This window comes from Lissotriton helveticus, chromosome 5_1, assembly GCF_964261635.1.
Source record: "Lissotriton helveticus chromosome 5_1, aLisHel1.1, whole genome shotgun sequence".
Classification (NCBI taxonomy): Eukaryota; Metazoa; Chordata; class Amphibia; order Caudata; family Salamandridae; genus Lissotriton; species Lissotriton helveticus.
The window spans coordinates 999,849,809-999,868,770 of NC_136065.1; the positions used below are offsets into that span (position 1 = coordinate 999,849,809).

General features: G+C 46.5%; 1 protein-coding gene across 2 annotated transcripts in view; it reads right to left on the reverse strand.

The window, feature by feature from the left end:
- The window catches only part of PTPRE (protein tyrosine phosphatase receptor type E), a 566,294-nt gene that overhangs the window by 164,996 nt on the left and 382,336 nt on the right, over positions 1-18,962 (reverse strand). For both annotated transcript variants that reach the window (XM_078643508.1, XM_078643509.1), the window contains one exon: positions 16,477-16,637. In XM_078643508.1, the coding sequence (XP_078499634.1) occupies positions 16,477-16,637 (161 nt within the window). The remainder of the gene's footprint in view (positions 1-16,476; positions 16,638-18,962) is intronic.

Below are 18,962 nucleotides of genomic sequence, written 5' to 3' on the forward strand. Positions count from 1 at the left end.
TCATCCCCATCTTGCCCTTTTTATTCTGCCTTGTTGCATGAGGAGATCTTTTGAAGATCTTAGGTTCCTGACTTGGATGTAGTGAGCAACCAGTTTTCCCAGTAAGGCAGGTCCTCTGTTATTCATAGCTCTGTGGGCAATACAGAGTGCCTTAAAGGTGATCCTTGCTTGAACTGGGAGCCAATTACATGTCTTTAAAGCAGCTTTGGCTGAATGCTTTCTCGGAATCTGAAGTAGGATCCGTGCTGCAGCATTCTGGACCACCTGCAGCCGATGGATGACATATTTTGGTGCACCAAGGTATAAGGAATTCCCGTAGTCCAGTGGTGAGATAATCAGAGCCTGGACCACCGTTCTGCGGGAATGCCCAGGTAGGATGGGTAACATTTTTCGAAGCATATTTAGTAATCCACAGCATTTACCGGAGAGTTTTTTTGCTTGGGTCTCCATGCTTAGATTATCGTCTAGCCAAACTCCCAGATTTTTGCTGACTGTCTTGGGGATTGGGTTTCACCCAACTGGGTTGGCCTGCAGATAATGTTCATGGCTACTGTCTGGTTTCCCAGGAACATAATCTCTGTTTTATCCTCATTCAATTTCAGGGAACATTTACACATCCAATCAGCTATTTTTGACATGCAGGGGCCTAGATTATTATATACAGAGATGGGGTCATTCGTCACTGATACCACCAGTTGTGTGTCATTGGCATATGACACAATTGACATGCCAAATTCTTGTACTATGTCTGCCAATGGCTGCTGCACACATTAAAAAGTGTGGGACTCAGTGCTGATCCCTGTGGTACTCCGCAAGATAATTGGTGGGTATCTAAAAGAAGTTCCCCTTCCATCAGCTGGAAAGACCTGTCCTCCAGGAATGAGGTCAGCCATTTAATCGCTGTCCCTGTGATACCTGCATTCTTTAGTCTTTTGATCAGTGTGCTATGTTCTACAGTGTCATCAAATGCGGCACTCAGATCCAATAGCAGGATGGCCGCTGTGCACCCCTGATCTAGGATTATTTTCAATTCCCCGGTTACTACCAGCAGAGCTGACTCCATACTATGCTGGGGTCGGAATCCCAATTGTGTTTTTGAAGCCGTTGATTGTCTTCTAGATATTTTTAGAGCATCTAATTAACACTTTTTTCGGCAATTTTGCCTAGCAGTGGTAACAGTGAAATGGGTCGGTAATTGCCCGGTTCTGCAGGATCCAAATGTGTTTTTTTTAGTAATGGCCGTATGATCGCATGTTTCCATGATTTTGGGATTAGGCCTTGGGGCAGGGAAAGTGATACCAAGGCGGCTGTGGCTATTTTCTCCCGGCTTCCGGCCTGTAACAAGATGTATGGCGTAATTGGATCCTGGGGAGAGCCAAACTTGATCTTCTGTAGAGTAGAGATGAAATAATCTATTGCGTATGTTGATCCCTCGGGACGGGCATTCGGTCTCACACCGCATTTCAAACATTAGCATTGCAACAGTGTTTCTAGCATGTTATTCTGAATATCCAGCACCACTGGATCAGTGCATTTTGTGCGCACCTTGGCCAAACGGAATGGGCATTCCGGTAACCGCGTGTTCTGACACGGGGGTGGGGGGGGTTCTTCTCAGGTACCGATAGTGCTGCACTCGAGTTCGCCAGCTACCTGATGTAACCAGTAGCCGGCTTGCTGTGTACACCTGGATGGTCACCACTGTGAGGCCACTCCCATGAAATAAGCAAAGTCAGTCTCATGTCTCATGCACAGTTTTATGCACTCTGTGGAGGCACACAATGGCGTCTCTGATTTATGTTTCATGTGTGTCTGTTGTTTTTCTGTCTCCTTTTCATTCCTAGGTCACATCAGGAGTGGTTAAACTATTTAGTTGTAGCCTAACTGTAGTATTTCACAGTTCTAACCCACCTGATCTCACAGAGGGGTCCATTCCCTCCACTCACTTCAACTTTCACATCCCAACTTGTTTTTGGTCCTGATGAAGCACCACGGATCCTTGTGACCATCCAGGGGTGAAACATGTCGGCCTTTTAGTTACCGGGGCACATTAATGCCTATTGGAGTAATGCACGACCTTCGGGTTTTTTAGTATGACAAGGGTACTGTCACAATAAATATTCCCTAGGGCATTGCGGCGCTGGCCCCACGAGGAGCAAACGCCCTATGATGAAGCATGACAGCCTTCGGGGTGTGTGAGGGCAACAAGACACAAGACCTGCTCTTGCCTCTGAAAAGTGGGTTCTAGACCTAGGATCACCCTCTTGCTCATTCTCTCCTCTTTTCCTTTCGGTGAATGGGTGACTCCTTTGCACCTGTACCTACGGAACAGTGACCCCCTTTTTGGTTTGACGACTTGATTTAGGAGCACAGGCACTAGACCATAACTAGCTCCCCATCCCACTCTTCCTTTTTTGATACAGTACTAGTATAGGGCTCAAGCTTCCTATCACTACAAAAATCCTTTGTAGGAGCCGGTCTTTGTGTAACAATTCTATAACATCTTTCCATTTACTGCATGACATATGGTACTCTGCCCTGTGCTTATGTTGCTGTAGTCCTGTCACTATTAAGGACCAGATTTTTTTGTTATTGCCCATTTTTATTGCTGTCTGAAGGGCTAACTAATTATCTGACCATCTTTTATTTTTTTTAGATTAATACTTTTTTGGATTCATGTTTTAATGCTCTTATATCTTCTGCTGCTGAGTTCATCTTTGCATGTAATTTTTTTCTGTATTGTCTTTTTTCATTTCGCATCAAACTGGCAATGCCACTATACTTAAGGACCCCTTTATTTGGGGAATTAACAGCAGTCAATAAAACATTCCAAATATTATCCCATAAGGAATTCCAGTCAACCCATCGGCTTTCCTTTTGCATAGCAACTACTACCATAACTTTCATTGCCTCCTACAGTAAGTGAACTAGCATTTGCAATTCAATAGGTCATGCATTTGCGAGAGTTTAAGCTATTGGCATTGTAAATGGAAATGCCTTTTATTTATCTGTTTTGATAATTAACACATAAATAAAAGGCATTGTAATTTACAATGCCAATAGCTGAAACTCATGTAAATGCAAGACGTATTTTATTTCAAAGAAGCGGCCACCGTTGTTCCGGGCTGCTTGGAAAGTGAAAGCGAACATGGCACACTGAATGTGGCAGGAAAGCATGTCATGCCTGCAGTAGGAGAAACTCAAAGAAAACAGTGCTTACAGACTAAATAACACATGCCATGTAACAACAGAGGTAAAAGGGCCAGTCCTCATGGGAGGTTACAAAGGAAGACAAGGTGGTACTATGAAGGGACTAAAAAGCCTATTAACGAATCAGAAGCCAGCATTTGCAAAGGAGAATGACACAAGTCAATGAAAAATATGGGTGGAGCTTCAACTCCATACTCTAATAAAGCATGCCTTGCAGAGCAGCTCATGCGCTGCCCAGGCTCGACGAAATAAGAAAGCTGTGTAGGATAGGCAATTCCTCTCTGAAAGGCAAGGCACAACTCAAGAGGTAAGGAGTAGTAGTAGGAAGAATGACAAGGAGGAAATAATTGCTGGTCCTTAACAGCAATGAAATAAATAGTATTTATCCAGTATTAGGGTATCTTTCATAGATTCACATGCCTGAATCATTCCCCGTCGTCGAGGCGGGAGTCCCACGGTAAATAATATATATAATAGCAGTGCCTAAAATTTCTTGTAGTAGGCTGGAAAAGCCTAAAGGCCTAACTAGGCCTCAAAACTTAGCAGCCTATCTACATCATTATGTAAAAAGACCTGAAATAGTAGCCTCAGCCAATCAGCTGTCCTCACCCTCTAGAACCTTCCCAGCTCAGGCAGTTCTCCTCAGATTTTCACCGCACTTCGTGTGTAAGGGAGTCTCCCTGAGTGCCTACTCAGTTTTTGGATCTTCAAACCTTAAAATGTCTGAAAAGAAGGCTCTTTTCAAACCTTGTGGAACCTGCTTCAAGAAGAGAGTCCATGTGGATGACAAGCACTCGGACTGTATTTATTGCCTGCACCCTTCACATGTGGTGAAGGACTGTCGAATTTTCCGTACCTTCCCTCAGAAAACCATCAGGGATAGGGAGGCAAGGGTTCTTTTGTGGCTGAAGTCTTCATCCACAGATGATGAAGACAAAGCCTCTACTTCTAGCAAGAGAGCTAGATCCACGGACAATGCTTCTCCTGAGAGAAAGAAAATGTTGAAAACCTCTCAGAAAGCTTCAGAACCCTCCAAGAGTGTATCGGCTTCTTCACCTGTGAGTACAAACCAGGCTAAGACTATCTCTCTGGTGTCTGTACCTACTACTACTTGGACTTCTACCTCCTCTTCTACTTCTGTGGTTACCACTTCAGCTACCACGTCACCTTTGATGTCTGTTCCACCTTTGCTGTCAAAAACCAAGTTACCGTCGTCGAAATCCTTCTCAACGAAGGCCCCGTCGAATAAATCGTCTGCTCCGTCGACGACCGCAAGGCCGTCGTCGACGAAGACATTGTCACCAAAGGACTCGTCGTCGAAGATACCATCGACGGCCTCGTCGTCAACGAAGACGTCATCGACAGTCTCGTCGACGAAGGCCTCGTCGACGAAGACACCATCGACGGCCCCGACGACGAGGGACTCGTCGACGAAGATACCATCGGCGGTCCCGACGACGAAAGGCTCGTCGACGAAGATACCATCGACGGTCCCGACGACGAAAGGCTCGTCGACGAAGATACCATCGACGGTCCCGACAACGAGGGACTCGCCGACGAAGATACCATCGACGGTCCGGACGACGAGGGACCCGTCGACGACGGGCTCGTCGACGACGACGTTGTCGACGGTCCCGGCAACGAAGGACTCGTCGACGAAGATACCATTGACGGCCTCGTCGACGACAAGATCTTTAGCATTGACAGCACCGTCGACGGAGAATCCGTTTACTGGGACTTCTGCTCATCGGATGCACGGTTCCTCGCCAGCAAAGATACAATTCACTCATTTTCAAATGAAAACGTATCAAAGGCAGGATTATTCACATATTTCACCACTTTTGCCATCGCACATTTTGGAGACATACATGCAAGAGGAGTCGGATGAAGGGGAAGAGGATGATGGTCCCTTTGGGATTGCCCGTCACCCTTCTCAGTTGAATATTAAATTTCAAGAGGATGATGAAGAAGAGGTTCAGGAACAATATATGCATGACGTTTATTCAACACCATATCAGTCACCTCATACTAGACTTCCTCGGTCTGAGGACACGACACATTTACCAACTTCCTTAATACAGGATTTGCAGGCTATGTTGGCAGATTATCGCCAGAGATTTCCACCCAATGAAGGTGCGCCCGCTGGGTCACCTGTTCCAGTTCCTGTGCCAAGACCTCCGTCGCCAAGAGCTCCATTGTCGCCACAACAACATACTGTTCCACTTCCTCAAGTTGTAGACAGTTCTTCCAATGATGGTGAAGACAGTAGAGAAGAGGGAGAGTTACCGGATAACACTCCGGTGGATCCTTGGGAGGATTATGTCATCCCTACACCTTCTCCGCCTCCTCCCCGTCCTTCAGACTCTCCACCTGAAGATATTGGGGGTTTTCACAATATTATGCAGAGAGCTGCTAATCGATTTGAATTAGTTGTCACAGTTGAGCAGTCGGACTGCTTTTTACATGACTTTAAAGAGGGATATCGGAGAGTGATCAGAGCCATACCTATTATCGATTATATATGGAAGGAAGGTCTCAATATAATGAAAACTCCAGCTTCCATTCCGGCAGTTTTGCCGAGGATAGACAAGAAGTATCGAGCACCATCTGATACTCCTGCTTGTTTAATTGGTCATCCTCGACCGGATTCGGTCATTTCTCAGGCTGCGCAGCAGAAGTCCAAGAATCCTTCTGCTCCCATTTCAACGCCACCTGACAAGGAGGGAAGAAGGCTTGATGCAATTGGAAAGAAGTTTTCAGCAAACGCAGCAGCATCCATTAAAGAGGCTAATTCTTTAGCTATCCTGGCTCGTTATGATAGACAAATGTGGTCTGAGATCACGGAATATCTTGAGCTGATCCCGGAGGATCAACAGATGGAGGTGCGCAGAATTGTGCAGGAAGGCGAAAGGGCGGCCTCAGAAATTATTGATTGCGCCCTAGACATTTCTAATACCAACTTTAGACAATTGGCTGGAGCAATTGTGCTTAGACTTCAAGGTTGGCTCAAGGCTACCACTTTTAGACCTGAGGTCCAAACCAAGATCTTGGACATGTCATTCGATGGTGAGTCATTGTTTGGGAAGCACATTGATGACGCTTTATTGGCTATTAAAACTGATACCGATACAGCGAAATCTCTTGGAACCCTGCAATACAAGAGGGGGTCCTTTAGAGGAGCAAGAGGTCGTGGCTACTCATCCAGAGGCAATTATTCCAACCAACAAAATCGACAGTATCAATCTAACTACAACAAGCCCTACTACCAATCTTCTTACAGGCAGCCTGCTTCTGGTTCTTTCGCTCGGCAAGGAGGGAAACGGCGCTCAGGCAATCAAGGGCGAGATTCTAACAAGCGCCAATGAGCTTTGCCGGATGTCGGCCACTCCCCTTTCCCTTCCCGTGGGCGCCAAGATTTCCGCCTTTTACCATCAATGGCGGAAGATAACTTCAGATCAGTGGGTCCTGGATTTGGTCAGCAAGGGACACACTTTGGAGTTTTTGCAGAAGCCTCCAACAACGCCGCCCAGGGGTCCCCCTCCCCCTCGCCTGCGCTTACTCTTCAAAGAAGCCTTAAAGATGCTACGCAAAAATGCGATAGAACGAGTCCATCCTTCTCAGAAAGGGATGGGCTTTTATTCTCGCTTCTTCCTTGTGGAGAAAAATTCGGAAGAGTGGCGTCCAATATTGGATCTGCGCAAACTCAACAAATATCTAAAGAAACAGAGTTTCCGCATGGTGACATTGAAGGACATTCTGAATTGTCTCAACGAAGGGGACTTTCTGGCTTCTCTGGATATGCAAGACGCATATTTTCACATCCCTATTCACCCGAACCACCGCAAATTCCTAAGGTTTCAAGTGGCCGGCGTCCATTTCCAATTCAAAGTCCTCCCGTTCGGCCTCAAATCGGCCCCCAGAATCTTCACAAAATGCCTGGCTCCAGTGGCTGCAATGTTGAGGTCCCTGGGACTCCAGGTGTTCCCATACCTCGACGACTGGCTGTTAAAAGGTCCAACCAGAAACTCGACAATGGAAGCGGTCAGCAGGACACTTTCACTATTCTCGAATCTAGGACTGACCCTCAATTCACAGAAATCTCAGCTCCAACCTCGTCAACGATTGACTTTTCTGGGAGCAGTCTTGGACACATGCCAGTGCAAGGCATACCTGACACAGGAGCGACAAAACAAGCTCGTAAAACTAGCAAAACAGATATCCGCAAAAAAGTCGCTTTCTGTTCGAATATACACCTGGAACACCTTTTTAAGGCGAGTCCTTCCTCACCTCGCCCCCTGACAAGGTAGCTGACTGACTGCAGCGCGAGCGCTTAGCGCGCTGTGTTAAAAAGTGCTAATTTTAATTGTATTGGCTTTATTTTGGTCACTTGGACCCTGTTTTTAATGTGCCCCTCACTTGCACTGTAATTTGTGGCCCCCACCGCCGTTTGGGCGGGTCTGGTTCTGACCTAGGGTGCCTTATTCCATCTTGGTCGCCATTTTGGAGTGGGGTTATTGGTTTGAGGCAGTTCGATCTGCCTGCGCTTTACTGCGCATGCGCGGACCTGGAACACCTTTTTAAGGCGAGTCCTTCCTCACCTCGCCCCCTGACAAGGTAGCTGACTGACTGCAGCGCGAGCGCTTAGCGCGCTGTGTTAAAAAGTGCTAATTTTAATTGTATTGGCTTTATTTTGGTCACTTGGACCCTGTTTTTAATGTGCCCCTCACTTGCACTGTAATTTGTGGCCCCCACCGCCGTTTGGGCGGGTCTGGTTCTGGGGTGGGTGCCTTATTCCATCTTGGTCGCCATTTTGGAGTGGGGTTATTGGTTTGAGGCAGTTCGATCTGCCTGCGCTTTACTGCGCATGCGCGGACCTGGAACACCTTTTTAAGGCGAGTCCTTCCTCACCTCGCCCCCTGACAAGGTAGCTGACTGACTGCAGCGCGAGCGCTTAGCGCGCTGTGTTAAAAAGTGCTAATTTTAATTGTATTGGCTTTATTTTGGTCACTTGGACCCTGTTTTTAATGTGCCCCTCACTTGCACTGTAATTTGTGGCCCCCACCGCCGTTTGGGCGGGTCTGGTTCTGGGGTGGGTGCCTTATTCCATCTTGGTCGCCATTTTGGAGTGGGGTTATTGGTTTGAGGCAGTTCGATCTGCCTGCGCTTTACTGCGCATGCGCGGACCTGGAACACCTTTTTAAGGTGAGTCCTTCCTCACCTCGCCCCCTGACAAGGTAGCTGACTGACTGCAGCGCGAGCGCTTAGCGCGCTGTGTTAAAAAGTGCTAATTTTAATTGTATTGGCTTTATTTTGGTCACTTGGACCCTGTTTTTAATGTGCCCCTCACTTGCACTGTAATTTGTGGCCCCCACCGCCGTTTGGGCGGGTCTGGTTCTGGGGTGGGTGCCTTATTCCATCTTGGTCGCCATTTTGGAGTGGGGTTATTGGTTTGAGGCAGTTCGATCTGCCTGCGCTTTACTGCGCATGCGCGGACCTGGAACACCTTTTTAAGGCGAGTCCTTCCTCACCTCGCCCCCTGACAAGGTAGCTGACTGACTGCAGCGCGAGCGCTTAGCGCGCTGTGTTAAAAAGTGCTAATTTTAATTGTATTGGCTTTATTTTGGTCACTTGGACCCTATTTTTAATGTGCCCCTCACTTGCACTGTAATTTGTGGCCCCCACCGCCGTTTGGGCGGGTCTGGTTCTGGGGTGGGTGCCTTATTCCATCTTGGTCGCCATTTTGGAGTGGGGTTATTGGTTTGAGGCAGTTCGATCTGCCTGCGCTTTACTGCGCATGCGCGGACCTGGAACACCTTTTTAAGGTGAGTCCTTCCTCACCTCGCCCCCTGACAAGGTAGCTGACTGACTGCAGCGCGAGCGCTTAGCGCGCTGTGTTAAAAAGTGCTAATTTTAATTGTATTGGCTTTATTTTGGTCACTTGGACCCTGTTTTTAATGTGCCCCTCACTTGCACTGTAATTTGTGGCCCCCACCGCCGTTTGGGCGGGTCTGGTTCTGGGGTGGGTGCCTTATTCCATCTTGGTCGCCATTTTGGAGTGGGGTTATTGGTTTGAGGCAGTTCGATCTGCCTGCGCTTTACTGCGCATGCGCGGACCTGGAACACCTTTTTAAAGCTCATCCCCAAGCGCAGCGGGATCGCGCAGCGGGCGCGTCCTCGCGTGGCCGGAGTCGTGCCAGAGTCCTGCCCGTCTGCGCCCGTCCGCGCTAAGGACGCGCTGGACGTCGCGGTACTCTGGCTAGGGAGCATCATTCTATCCCGGCTCTACCATGTTGACGTACTCGCGGGACTGCCTGCTTTCCATCGGTCAGGTAAGCCGTTGCTGCACCCTTCCACCGGTACACCCACTGCGTGGCCCCTATCACTGCCTCTGTAATGGGTGGGCTCTTGACTCCCCGCGCCCCCTCTCAAGAACTGTTTCCTCGGAGACTTACCGCATTATAGGCATCCCTACTACTTTGAAGATCCTGAACCTAAATGTCAGGTCCGCGCTGAAACATTATCAGCATATTTATGACCTCATTGAGGAGGAAGCTCCCGACGTACTCGCCATGACTGAAACATGGCTGCAGGACGCTGATACCGCTATTACCAATCTAGCCTGCCCATTCGGCTATTCTATATACACCTTGAATAGGCTGTCTAGGGGCGGGGGTATCGCGTTAGTGGTAAAAACTATCTACCCTTGCGTCTGGAGCGCCCTAAACATCTCTGGGTGTGAAAGTGCCATGTTCAAGGTCTCTGTCAGCCCGGAGTTTACCCTGTCCGGGATGGTCGTTTACCGTCCACCCGGCAGTGAGGTGGCGTTCAGAAATGCTTTCCCCGATATTGTTGGCCCTCTGGCTGCAGATTGTGCCAACTTTTCTATCATGGGTGATTTAAATCTGCATTTCGACACCCTCTCTGGCTTGACAGTGCGTTCCATCTCCTCTGACCTAGAGGCCTTTCAACTCCCTCAGATGGTGTCCCAGCCTACCCATTCGGGGGGGCATATTTTGGATCCCTTGTTCACCAATCTGCCGGGGATTCAAATCACTTCTGTCTCTCCGGTGGAGTGGACAGATCATTTCTTGGTGTCCATTCTATGCCCTGTCTCTGCCACTCCTTCCATCTCTTCGGCTAGATGGGTTCAGAAGAGGGCTTGGAAAAAGCTTAGGTTAGAAGACTTCCATCGTCTTCTATTAGAGGAGCCGCTGGACCTTTTGACGGATGTGGAAAAGGGGTATGACCTCTTCTGTTCTTGGATCACCAGAGCCTTGGACTCTCTGATACCTATTGTATCAACTAAAATCAACTCTAGAGAGTCCAGTCCCTGGTACGATGGCGCACTTCGGGCCCTAAAGGGTGCCTGTAGACGAGCAGAGAGGGCCTGGAGGAAAACCTATGCGGCTGATCTAAAAGCCGCATATACCAGGTCCGTTAAGCTCTACCATCGAGCTATCTGCCGGGCTCGTGCGGCCTTCTATGCTACCGAATTCCGGAACAGCCCAAATCCGTCGAAGGCTATTTTTAAGGCCGTAAAACAACTTATGGCGAAGCGGACTACCACTATGACCGTAAGCTCCCTTTCCCATTGTGAATCCCTTGCTTCCTACTTTTTGGGGAAGGTCCAAGCCATTTACAGGACATTCCCTAGCATAGGGTCCACTGTGGAAAGTATTAATCGGGTTCACCATCAGACTACACTGCTTGCTTTCCCCCCCCTTGCCTTGGATGATTTTGACAAACTTGCGTTGCAAGTTAAATCTGGGTCTCCATCTGACCCAGTAAGGCCTGCTCTCTTTCGAGACCAAGCTTTTATGGGGCGTACAGTTGTATGCTCCCTTGTCAATCTCTCCTTGGAATCTGGAATTGTACCATCTAAGTGGAAACAAGCCGTGGTGTCCCCGATTCTTAAAAAGCCTACCCTGGACCCCTCGAAGCCTGAAAGCTATCGCCCCATCTCGCTGCTACCCTGGCCAGCCAAGATCACTGAAGCCCACGTCAATTTGGCCCTGTCTGAACATCTGACTCGGACCAATGCCCTCGACCCCACACAAAACGGATTCCGTGCTGGGCACAGTACGGAAACTGCGTTACTTGTAATGGTGGAACATCTCCGGGCAAGGTTGGATGCTGGTCAAACGGCGGCGCTTATTCTGTTAGATCTTAGCGCCGCCTTTGATACGGTAGACCACAGCATCCTCCTGCGTCGGCTCGAGGAGACTGGCATTGGCGGTGTGGTATTGCAATGGTTCCGCTCCTTCTTAGACGACCGCTCCTTCTGTGTTGCCATCCCTCCCTTCAAGTCCAGTTACCATCCACTGGCCATGGGGGTTCCGCAAGGGTCCTCGCTGAGTCCCACGTTGTTCAATCTTTACGTGAGACCGCTGGCTGATGTCGCCAGGCAGTGGGGCCTCACCCTGGTCTCGTATGCCGACGACACTCAGCTGGCGGTTACGCTCAGCGGGGATGCGGAAACTGAGGCCCCCAGGTTTCAGTCCGGACTTAAGGCGGTGGCTAGTTGGCTGACAGGCAACTGCCTTCAGCTAAACGCCACTAAAACAGAGGTATTGGTCGTCGGGAAGGGAGTGGAGCTGTGGGGTGACCGCTGGTGGCCTCCAGAGTTGGGTCCCACTCCGATCCCGGTATCGGAAGTGAAAAATCTGGGGATATGGCTGGACGCGGGCCTCTCCTTCATAGGCCATACGAAAAGAACTGCGGCCTGCTGTTTCGGTCTTCTGAGGGGCTTGAGACCTGTTCTCAAGTTCTTTGACGCCCCGACCAGGCAGCTGGTGATCCAGGCCACTATCATCTCTCGCCTGGATTATGCCAGCTCTCTCCTGGCTGGGGCCAACCAGGCTGAACTAACCCGATTGCAACAGGTTCAGAATGCTGCGGCGAGGGCGATTGTCGGCCTACCAAGATTTTGCTCAGTGACAGGTGTCCTTCGCTCCCTACACTGGCTTCCGGTTAGGAAGCGTATTCTTTTCAAAGTCCTGTGCCTCGCTTTTAAAATCCTGAGAGGTACAGGCCCGGAAATCCTGTCGAATTGTCTGTCTTTCTATGTTCCTGCCCGTTGCCTTCGCTCCCAAGGTCTGGCCCTTGCGGTGGTTCCCAGTTCAGGCTTAGCCGCATGGGAGGCCGCTCGTTTAGGGTATTGGCTGCGTCAGCATGGAACTCCTTGCCTGTTGAAATCCGCCTGCTGGAGGACCTTCTGACTTTCCGGAAGGCGATAAAAACCTTCCTGTTTTAGTTGTTTTTTGTCCTTGTTCCTGTTTTAGCTGTTATTTGCCTCTTTTTACATCCCGTTGTGTTACGAGCTACCTTGTCTTTGCGCCGGGACGCTCCTTGGCTGGAGTCGCTGTGCGCACAATAAATAGACGTAACATAACATAACATAACATAACATAACATAACATAACATATGCTTCCCTTCTGGGGATGTGTTCATCTGCGATCAACCTCATTCCTATGGCAAGACTCAGAATGAGACCGTTGCAGGAAGAGTTACTTCGTCAGTGGAAGCAGGTCGAGGGATCATTCGACGACCGCATCAAAGTCACTGTCAAAATGAAACAGGCTCTTCTCTGGTGGTCAAAGGCGCACAACTTGTCGCCGGAGTTCACCCTGACTACGGATGCGTCCATGGAAGGTTGGGGAGGTCACCTTCAGGACCTTCAGATCCAGGGAAGATGGTCTCATCAGTATCAACAGATGCACATCAACATCTTGGAACTAAGGGCCATTTTTCTTTCCCTACAAGCTTTTCTACCAAGGATCGTGAATTTGTCCGTGCTGGTGCGTACGGACAATACCACCAGCATGTTCTACATAAACAAACAGGGAGGAACGAAATCTCTTACCCTGTCACTGCAAGCTCAGGAGATGTGGGAATGGGCCTTAACTCACGGCATATCCCTCAAAGCAGAGCATGTACAAGGGGTTCGCAACTCTCTAGCAGACAGTCTCAGCAGAACATTTGTGGGCTGTCACGAATGGGAACTTGAACAACATCAAGTAGAGAAAATTTTTCGGCTTTGGGGGAAACCGACGCTGGATTTGTTTGCCACGCAGCAAAACAGCAAGTGCCTGTTTTATGCCAGCAGGTTCCCAGGAAGGGGGTCAAGAGGAAACGCCCTCCTGATGAGATGGACCGGAATGTTTGCGTACGCTTATCCTCCGATTCCGCTCATTCCGAGGGTGCTGCAAAAGATGAAGAGAGAACACTGCACTCTCATCCTCATTGCTCCACGTTGGCCAAGGCAATATTGGTTTCAGGAGCTTCTCCTACTGTCTCAACAGCCTCCGTATCGGCTCAATCCGACAGTGTCGATGCTAACAAGAGAGGGAGGTCAAATCCATCATCCAGATCCTCAATCGCTGCACTTGCACGCTTGGCTCCTGACTTCCTAGAGTTCAAAGACCTAAACATCTCCTCGGACTGCAGGGAGATATTGTCGCAAGCACGTGCGCAGAGTACCATCAAAACATATCGTTTCAAGTGGAAGAGGTTCTGTTCATGGTGTGGAGATAATGAGGTTCATCCACTTCAGGCTCCTCCTGAAGCCATCCTTCCATACCTGCTTTCTTTGGCTAAATCAGGTCTAGCCTTTTCTTCTATTAAAGTACATCTGGCAGCAATATCCAGATTCAGAAAGAATTCCAACAAACCATCCTTATGTTCATCCTCCTTGATCAAACAATTCCTTAAAGGACTTTTCCAAGCCTTCCCTCCAGTTCGTCCTCCTCCTCCGGAGTGGGATCTTAATGTTGTTCTTTCCCAACTTCTAAAAAGGCCTTTTGAACCGATCCATAAAGCGGAACTGAAGTTTCTGACTTAGAAAGTTGCAATCTTGTTGGCTCTTACTTCTGCTCGCAGAGTTAGTGAAATACAGGCGTTCACTATTACTCACCCTTTTCTGCAATTCTCTAAGGACTTTGTTACGCTTAGGACCAATCCAAAATTCATTCCTAAAGTGCCAACTCAATTCCACATTAATCAACCGGTCAAACTCAGAACCTTTTTCCCGGATCCAAAAACTCCTGCAGAGAGAGTTTTACATTCTCTGGATGTGAAAAGGTGTCTGAAATTCTATCTGCAGAAGACGAAAGACATCCGTAAATCTACACAACTGTTTGTTGCCTATGGAAGACCCACCTTCGGTCAAGCTGTCACAAAAGCAACTATTGCCAGGTGGTTGTCTTCTACAATTACCTTCTGTCATGACAAGGCCAATAGACCTTTATCAAGGAAGGTCAAAGCTCATTCCACAAGAACAGTGTCGACATCTACGGCCCTTTTCGCTGGAGTGACGCTGGAGAACATTTGCCGAGCTGCTACTTGGAAAAGTGTCCACACTTTTACCGAACATTACTGTCTGCAGTCGGCAGTTCAAGATGACACAGCTGTTGGTGATGCAATGCTGCAGCATCTTCTTCACTAAGGTTGGATAGCTTATGCTCTTTCTTATACTGCTTTAAACTTTACATATTTATTATGCTGTCCTATCTGTTATATTTGAAGGTTTTGATGCATATGTTATGTTAACAAGTTTTGTACTCTATTACCTTCCTGGTTGAGTGGGGATAGATTTATGTTTTCTTTGTCTCCCACCTTCCTCTATCGACAGGCATGATGTTACTGCTTGCTATTCTGATTCAGGCATGTGAATCTATGAAAGATACCCTAATACTGGATAAGAAAACGAGTTACTTACCTGTAACTACGGTTATCCAGTATTGGTATCTTTCATAGATTCACATGCACCCACCCTCCTCCCCGGTAGGGCAGTTCTGTCTATGGATACTAATTCTCACTTGTGCTGGGAAAATCTGAGGAGAACTGCCTGAGCTGGGAAGGTTCTAGAGGGTGAGGACAGCTGATTGGCTGAGGCTACTATTTCAGGTCTTTTTACATAATGATGTAGATAGGCTGCTAAGTTTTGAGGCCTAGTTAGGCCTTTAGGCTTTTCCAGCCTACTACAAGAAATTTTAGGCACTGCTATTATATATATTATTTACCGTGGGACTCCCGCCTCGACGCCGGGGAATGATTCAGGCATGTGAATCTATGAAAGATACCAATACTGGATAACCGTAGTTACAGGTAAGTAACTCGTTTTCATCAGTGGTAACTACAAACTTTCACCACGAATCACAGCTTTTTGAAGGACACCATGGTGAAAATTTAGAACTGCATGCAAATTCTGAAAATGGGCAGTCATTACACACATTGCTTAATTTTGTTTTGAAACAAATAACTGTAATGCAGTAATGCTTCATTTTTGTGTTAAAACTAATGGAGTAGTTATAAGCAAAAGGTAATACTCTTATTTATTTGCTTGGAACGCTACATCTGGGGGAAATACACAACAGTAAATTTAATCCAGCCACAGTGTATTTCCTCCTAATTTAGGATGAAGCGAACACAAAAGTATTCTTTCTTTGAAAGTGAAAACAGTAATTATGCCGTGGAAAGTCTCTCACTCTACCTTCCCTCCCTCACTGGGGAACTCTTAGGGCTGTATCATATATATTTAAGACAATTATCTGTCACAGTTTTGAGCTGTTGTCTTAGATAGTTGATGAGCTGAAACAATCATATATTACCACTTTAGACAGTGGCAAGTGACTGCTTGTCACTAAAATTGTAAAGGAAAGAACTCATTTTTGCTGGAATTTGTTTACATCGCTAAACAAATTGCCGAGCACAAGAGAAAACAACCTAATAACGCAACACAAAGCAGCAAAACAAAAATATACCAGGGCACAACAGGACAGTCAAAAAAGAATGCAGCACAACAACCACAGTATAACACAAAAACACAATGTAATACTACAGCAAAACAAAAAACAGCACAGAACACAACACAACACAACTTCCTCTACAAAGGAAATATGCAAACTTATGCTTCTTACAGTTTACCACTCCTACATGTCGTCTGTAGTACAAGACTGGTCGAAGGTTTTTACACCAAAAACAGACATACCACAAAGACATTTAATTGTGTATGTAAAAATATTTTACGATATAGTCCGTAACGTGGCACAATGGCACTTATTTCCCAGGCATAGGCAAGTTTCCACTTTGTCGACATGTGTTTAGGCAGAGACAAATTTATCCTGAAGTGTGAAAGATACCCACTGCACCGCCTCTCTAGGGTCAACAAGGGTTAGCGCGTGGCCCTGACCTCAGAATGATTGACAATGCCATTGTCTGAACTTGTAATAAGTGAATACTAGGAGGAAATGGAACAAGAGAGTACATACCTACAGTGAATAATGATGGGTCCAGCGTGGGCAGGATTTGTTGTTTTTACTTTTTTAAGGAACTTCAGCATACCAATTGGTGTGAAAGGCACACCGAAATCAGGCCAGCTGGTGAAGTGGAGTTGTGTTACCAGTCTCGGTGCTTTGCAGCCATCATGGACCTGTTTCAAACATTAAAAAAAAGCATAATCAGTTTAACTTCCATCTATTTTTCCTTGACACATTGTACAGTGGCTGTTGATGACCTATAGACTGAAATTGCCTCCCAATTGGATTTTTTTCTTTTATTTAGAGCGTGAACCGAGTTACATAGAAAGTGGAGCACATTAAAATTAAGTAAGTAAGAAAGAACGAAAGGCACAAAAGTAGGGTAACGTAGTAAACAAGCAAGACAGTTAATCAACAAGGTATAGTGCGAAGGAATGATATTTAGATCCCTTTTGAAAGTGATCTGAAATCACGTTCCATATCTGGGAACTAGGCAGGAGGAGGTTTGTTTTGATGTTTTGCATCTTCTGGCTTTAGGGATTTAAGAAATTAGACGGTTTCTGTTTACAGTATTCCTGTTATTGTCTCATTTGATTTGTTATTTGCAACGAACTTTTCATTCATTATAGAACGTCTGATACCTCACTAGCCACTAGTTGCAAATCATGTCTCCCAATTAATTTAGAACTAAGATCTTCTATTGCTTCAAAAGACAAATAAATATGCATTTTCAGATACACATAATCCCGAAATCATTACGTTGTTTATCCTTGTAGTTGAAAAACACACATTTCATTACACTTCAGACAGTTAAGTGGCCTTGCCACACTCACACACAATTACAATGACCAACTCATTTTTAAATGAAGACTACACTCCAGCTGTTATTATTAAAACTGGAAGATTTGGTGCCGGAAGACAGTACTTGATCACATCATCAACTTTTTGTTCATCAGCTTTTTTGGAAACCGGAACATTTCACAGCATATTAATTGAAAATAGCCAAGAAAACAAGTAACTTCTGGGTCGAATTGTAACCTAGGGGTTAGCGGGACCATGGCCGGCGCACTAGTCTTCAAGAGCGCTTTATTTCTTCACTATCCATCCAACAGCCGGGACGGATTTACAACCAGCGGGGAGGAGCGCATTATATCTTTTCGTTGGCAGAAGCCCTGAAGGAGTCGTGGGGTACTTCCCCGGACGAAACACATGTTGGCTGGGAAACAGTGCGGATTAAAGAACAATACATTTACGATTGCGCTGTATTAAATCCTTTGCATAATTTGTTGTACTCTCGATTGTGTGAAAGTTATAAACCATGTTGCAATAAGCACTGTAATTCTAGCGTGTGCACAGACCTGCAATATTCAGTAGCTGACATGTACCATGGTACTGGTTTGTGACATTTGAAAGGGCGCAAGAGAATTTTGGTATAGATGAAGGTCAGTTTTTACAGTATGCCTGCATAGCTCATACAGCTGGAGACATATAGGACCACTTTCCTGGAGGCACCTGCACCTACACAGATGATGAAAATGTAGAAAACTGGTTTCCTCTTTTCTCCCTGGAAAAACTGCGGGTGGGGGAAAAATTACAGGCAGACTTAGATAAGGATCTTGCAGATAAAAAATGGATCACACCATGTCAGAGCATGAAGACCGTAGAAAATAATCAAAACTTAAATTAAATATAATTATTTCCATATGATGTACTAGTCCGCAGTCAAGCTGAGCACCATTTACTCAGAAAGGTCTTCTAGATACACCAGCAGGTTTTTCACACATCACCTGAGAATGCCCAGTAATGCAGTCTGTGGGAGGAGGTTACTCACAGGCTTGGAGACTGCATGGGAAGCACGCGACTACCTAAAATCAAGCAGTGATTGCTAGGAATAATCCCAAAAAAATGGACAGGAAATTTTACTATTGAGAACAATATTGTACAAGAAAAAGGATTCCCATATTTTGGTTCGGCCCGAGAACACCTCTTATTGATACGGATACAGATACTGGATATAATGGAATGGGCTGCGCAGAGAAAACCTAAATAAAGAAAGTATGAAGGGATGATAAATTTGTTGAAGATCTGATGGAATGATCTGAGATAATCCGCCCACCATCTGATCCATCAAGAACTAGGCCTCCATGAGCAAGGATGGGAAATGGCATCTTGATCATGGACAGGTAAAGGGAATACTAGTGAACAATTTTATAAATCAAACCCGCTGAGCCAGATATTAGAAGGGCTCTCTAAGAAAGTGGATGCATGATTAAATAATGAGCAAGGTCACTGTATAAAAAGGCATAATGCATGTTTGATTGACTGGATCTAGCCAGTCTACAGATTAGCCTTACGAACACTTGTCAAATAATTAATCTGCTAAGAATATTGCACTGTTGACATCATATAAATGGACATGCATAATGAAGTATGTGGAATGGATGATGGAGAAAATGAAAAACAAGAACAAAATGTATGGGGGGGGGGGGTGCAGGATT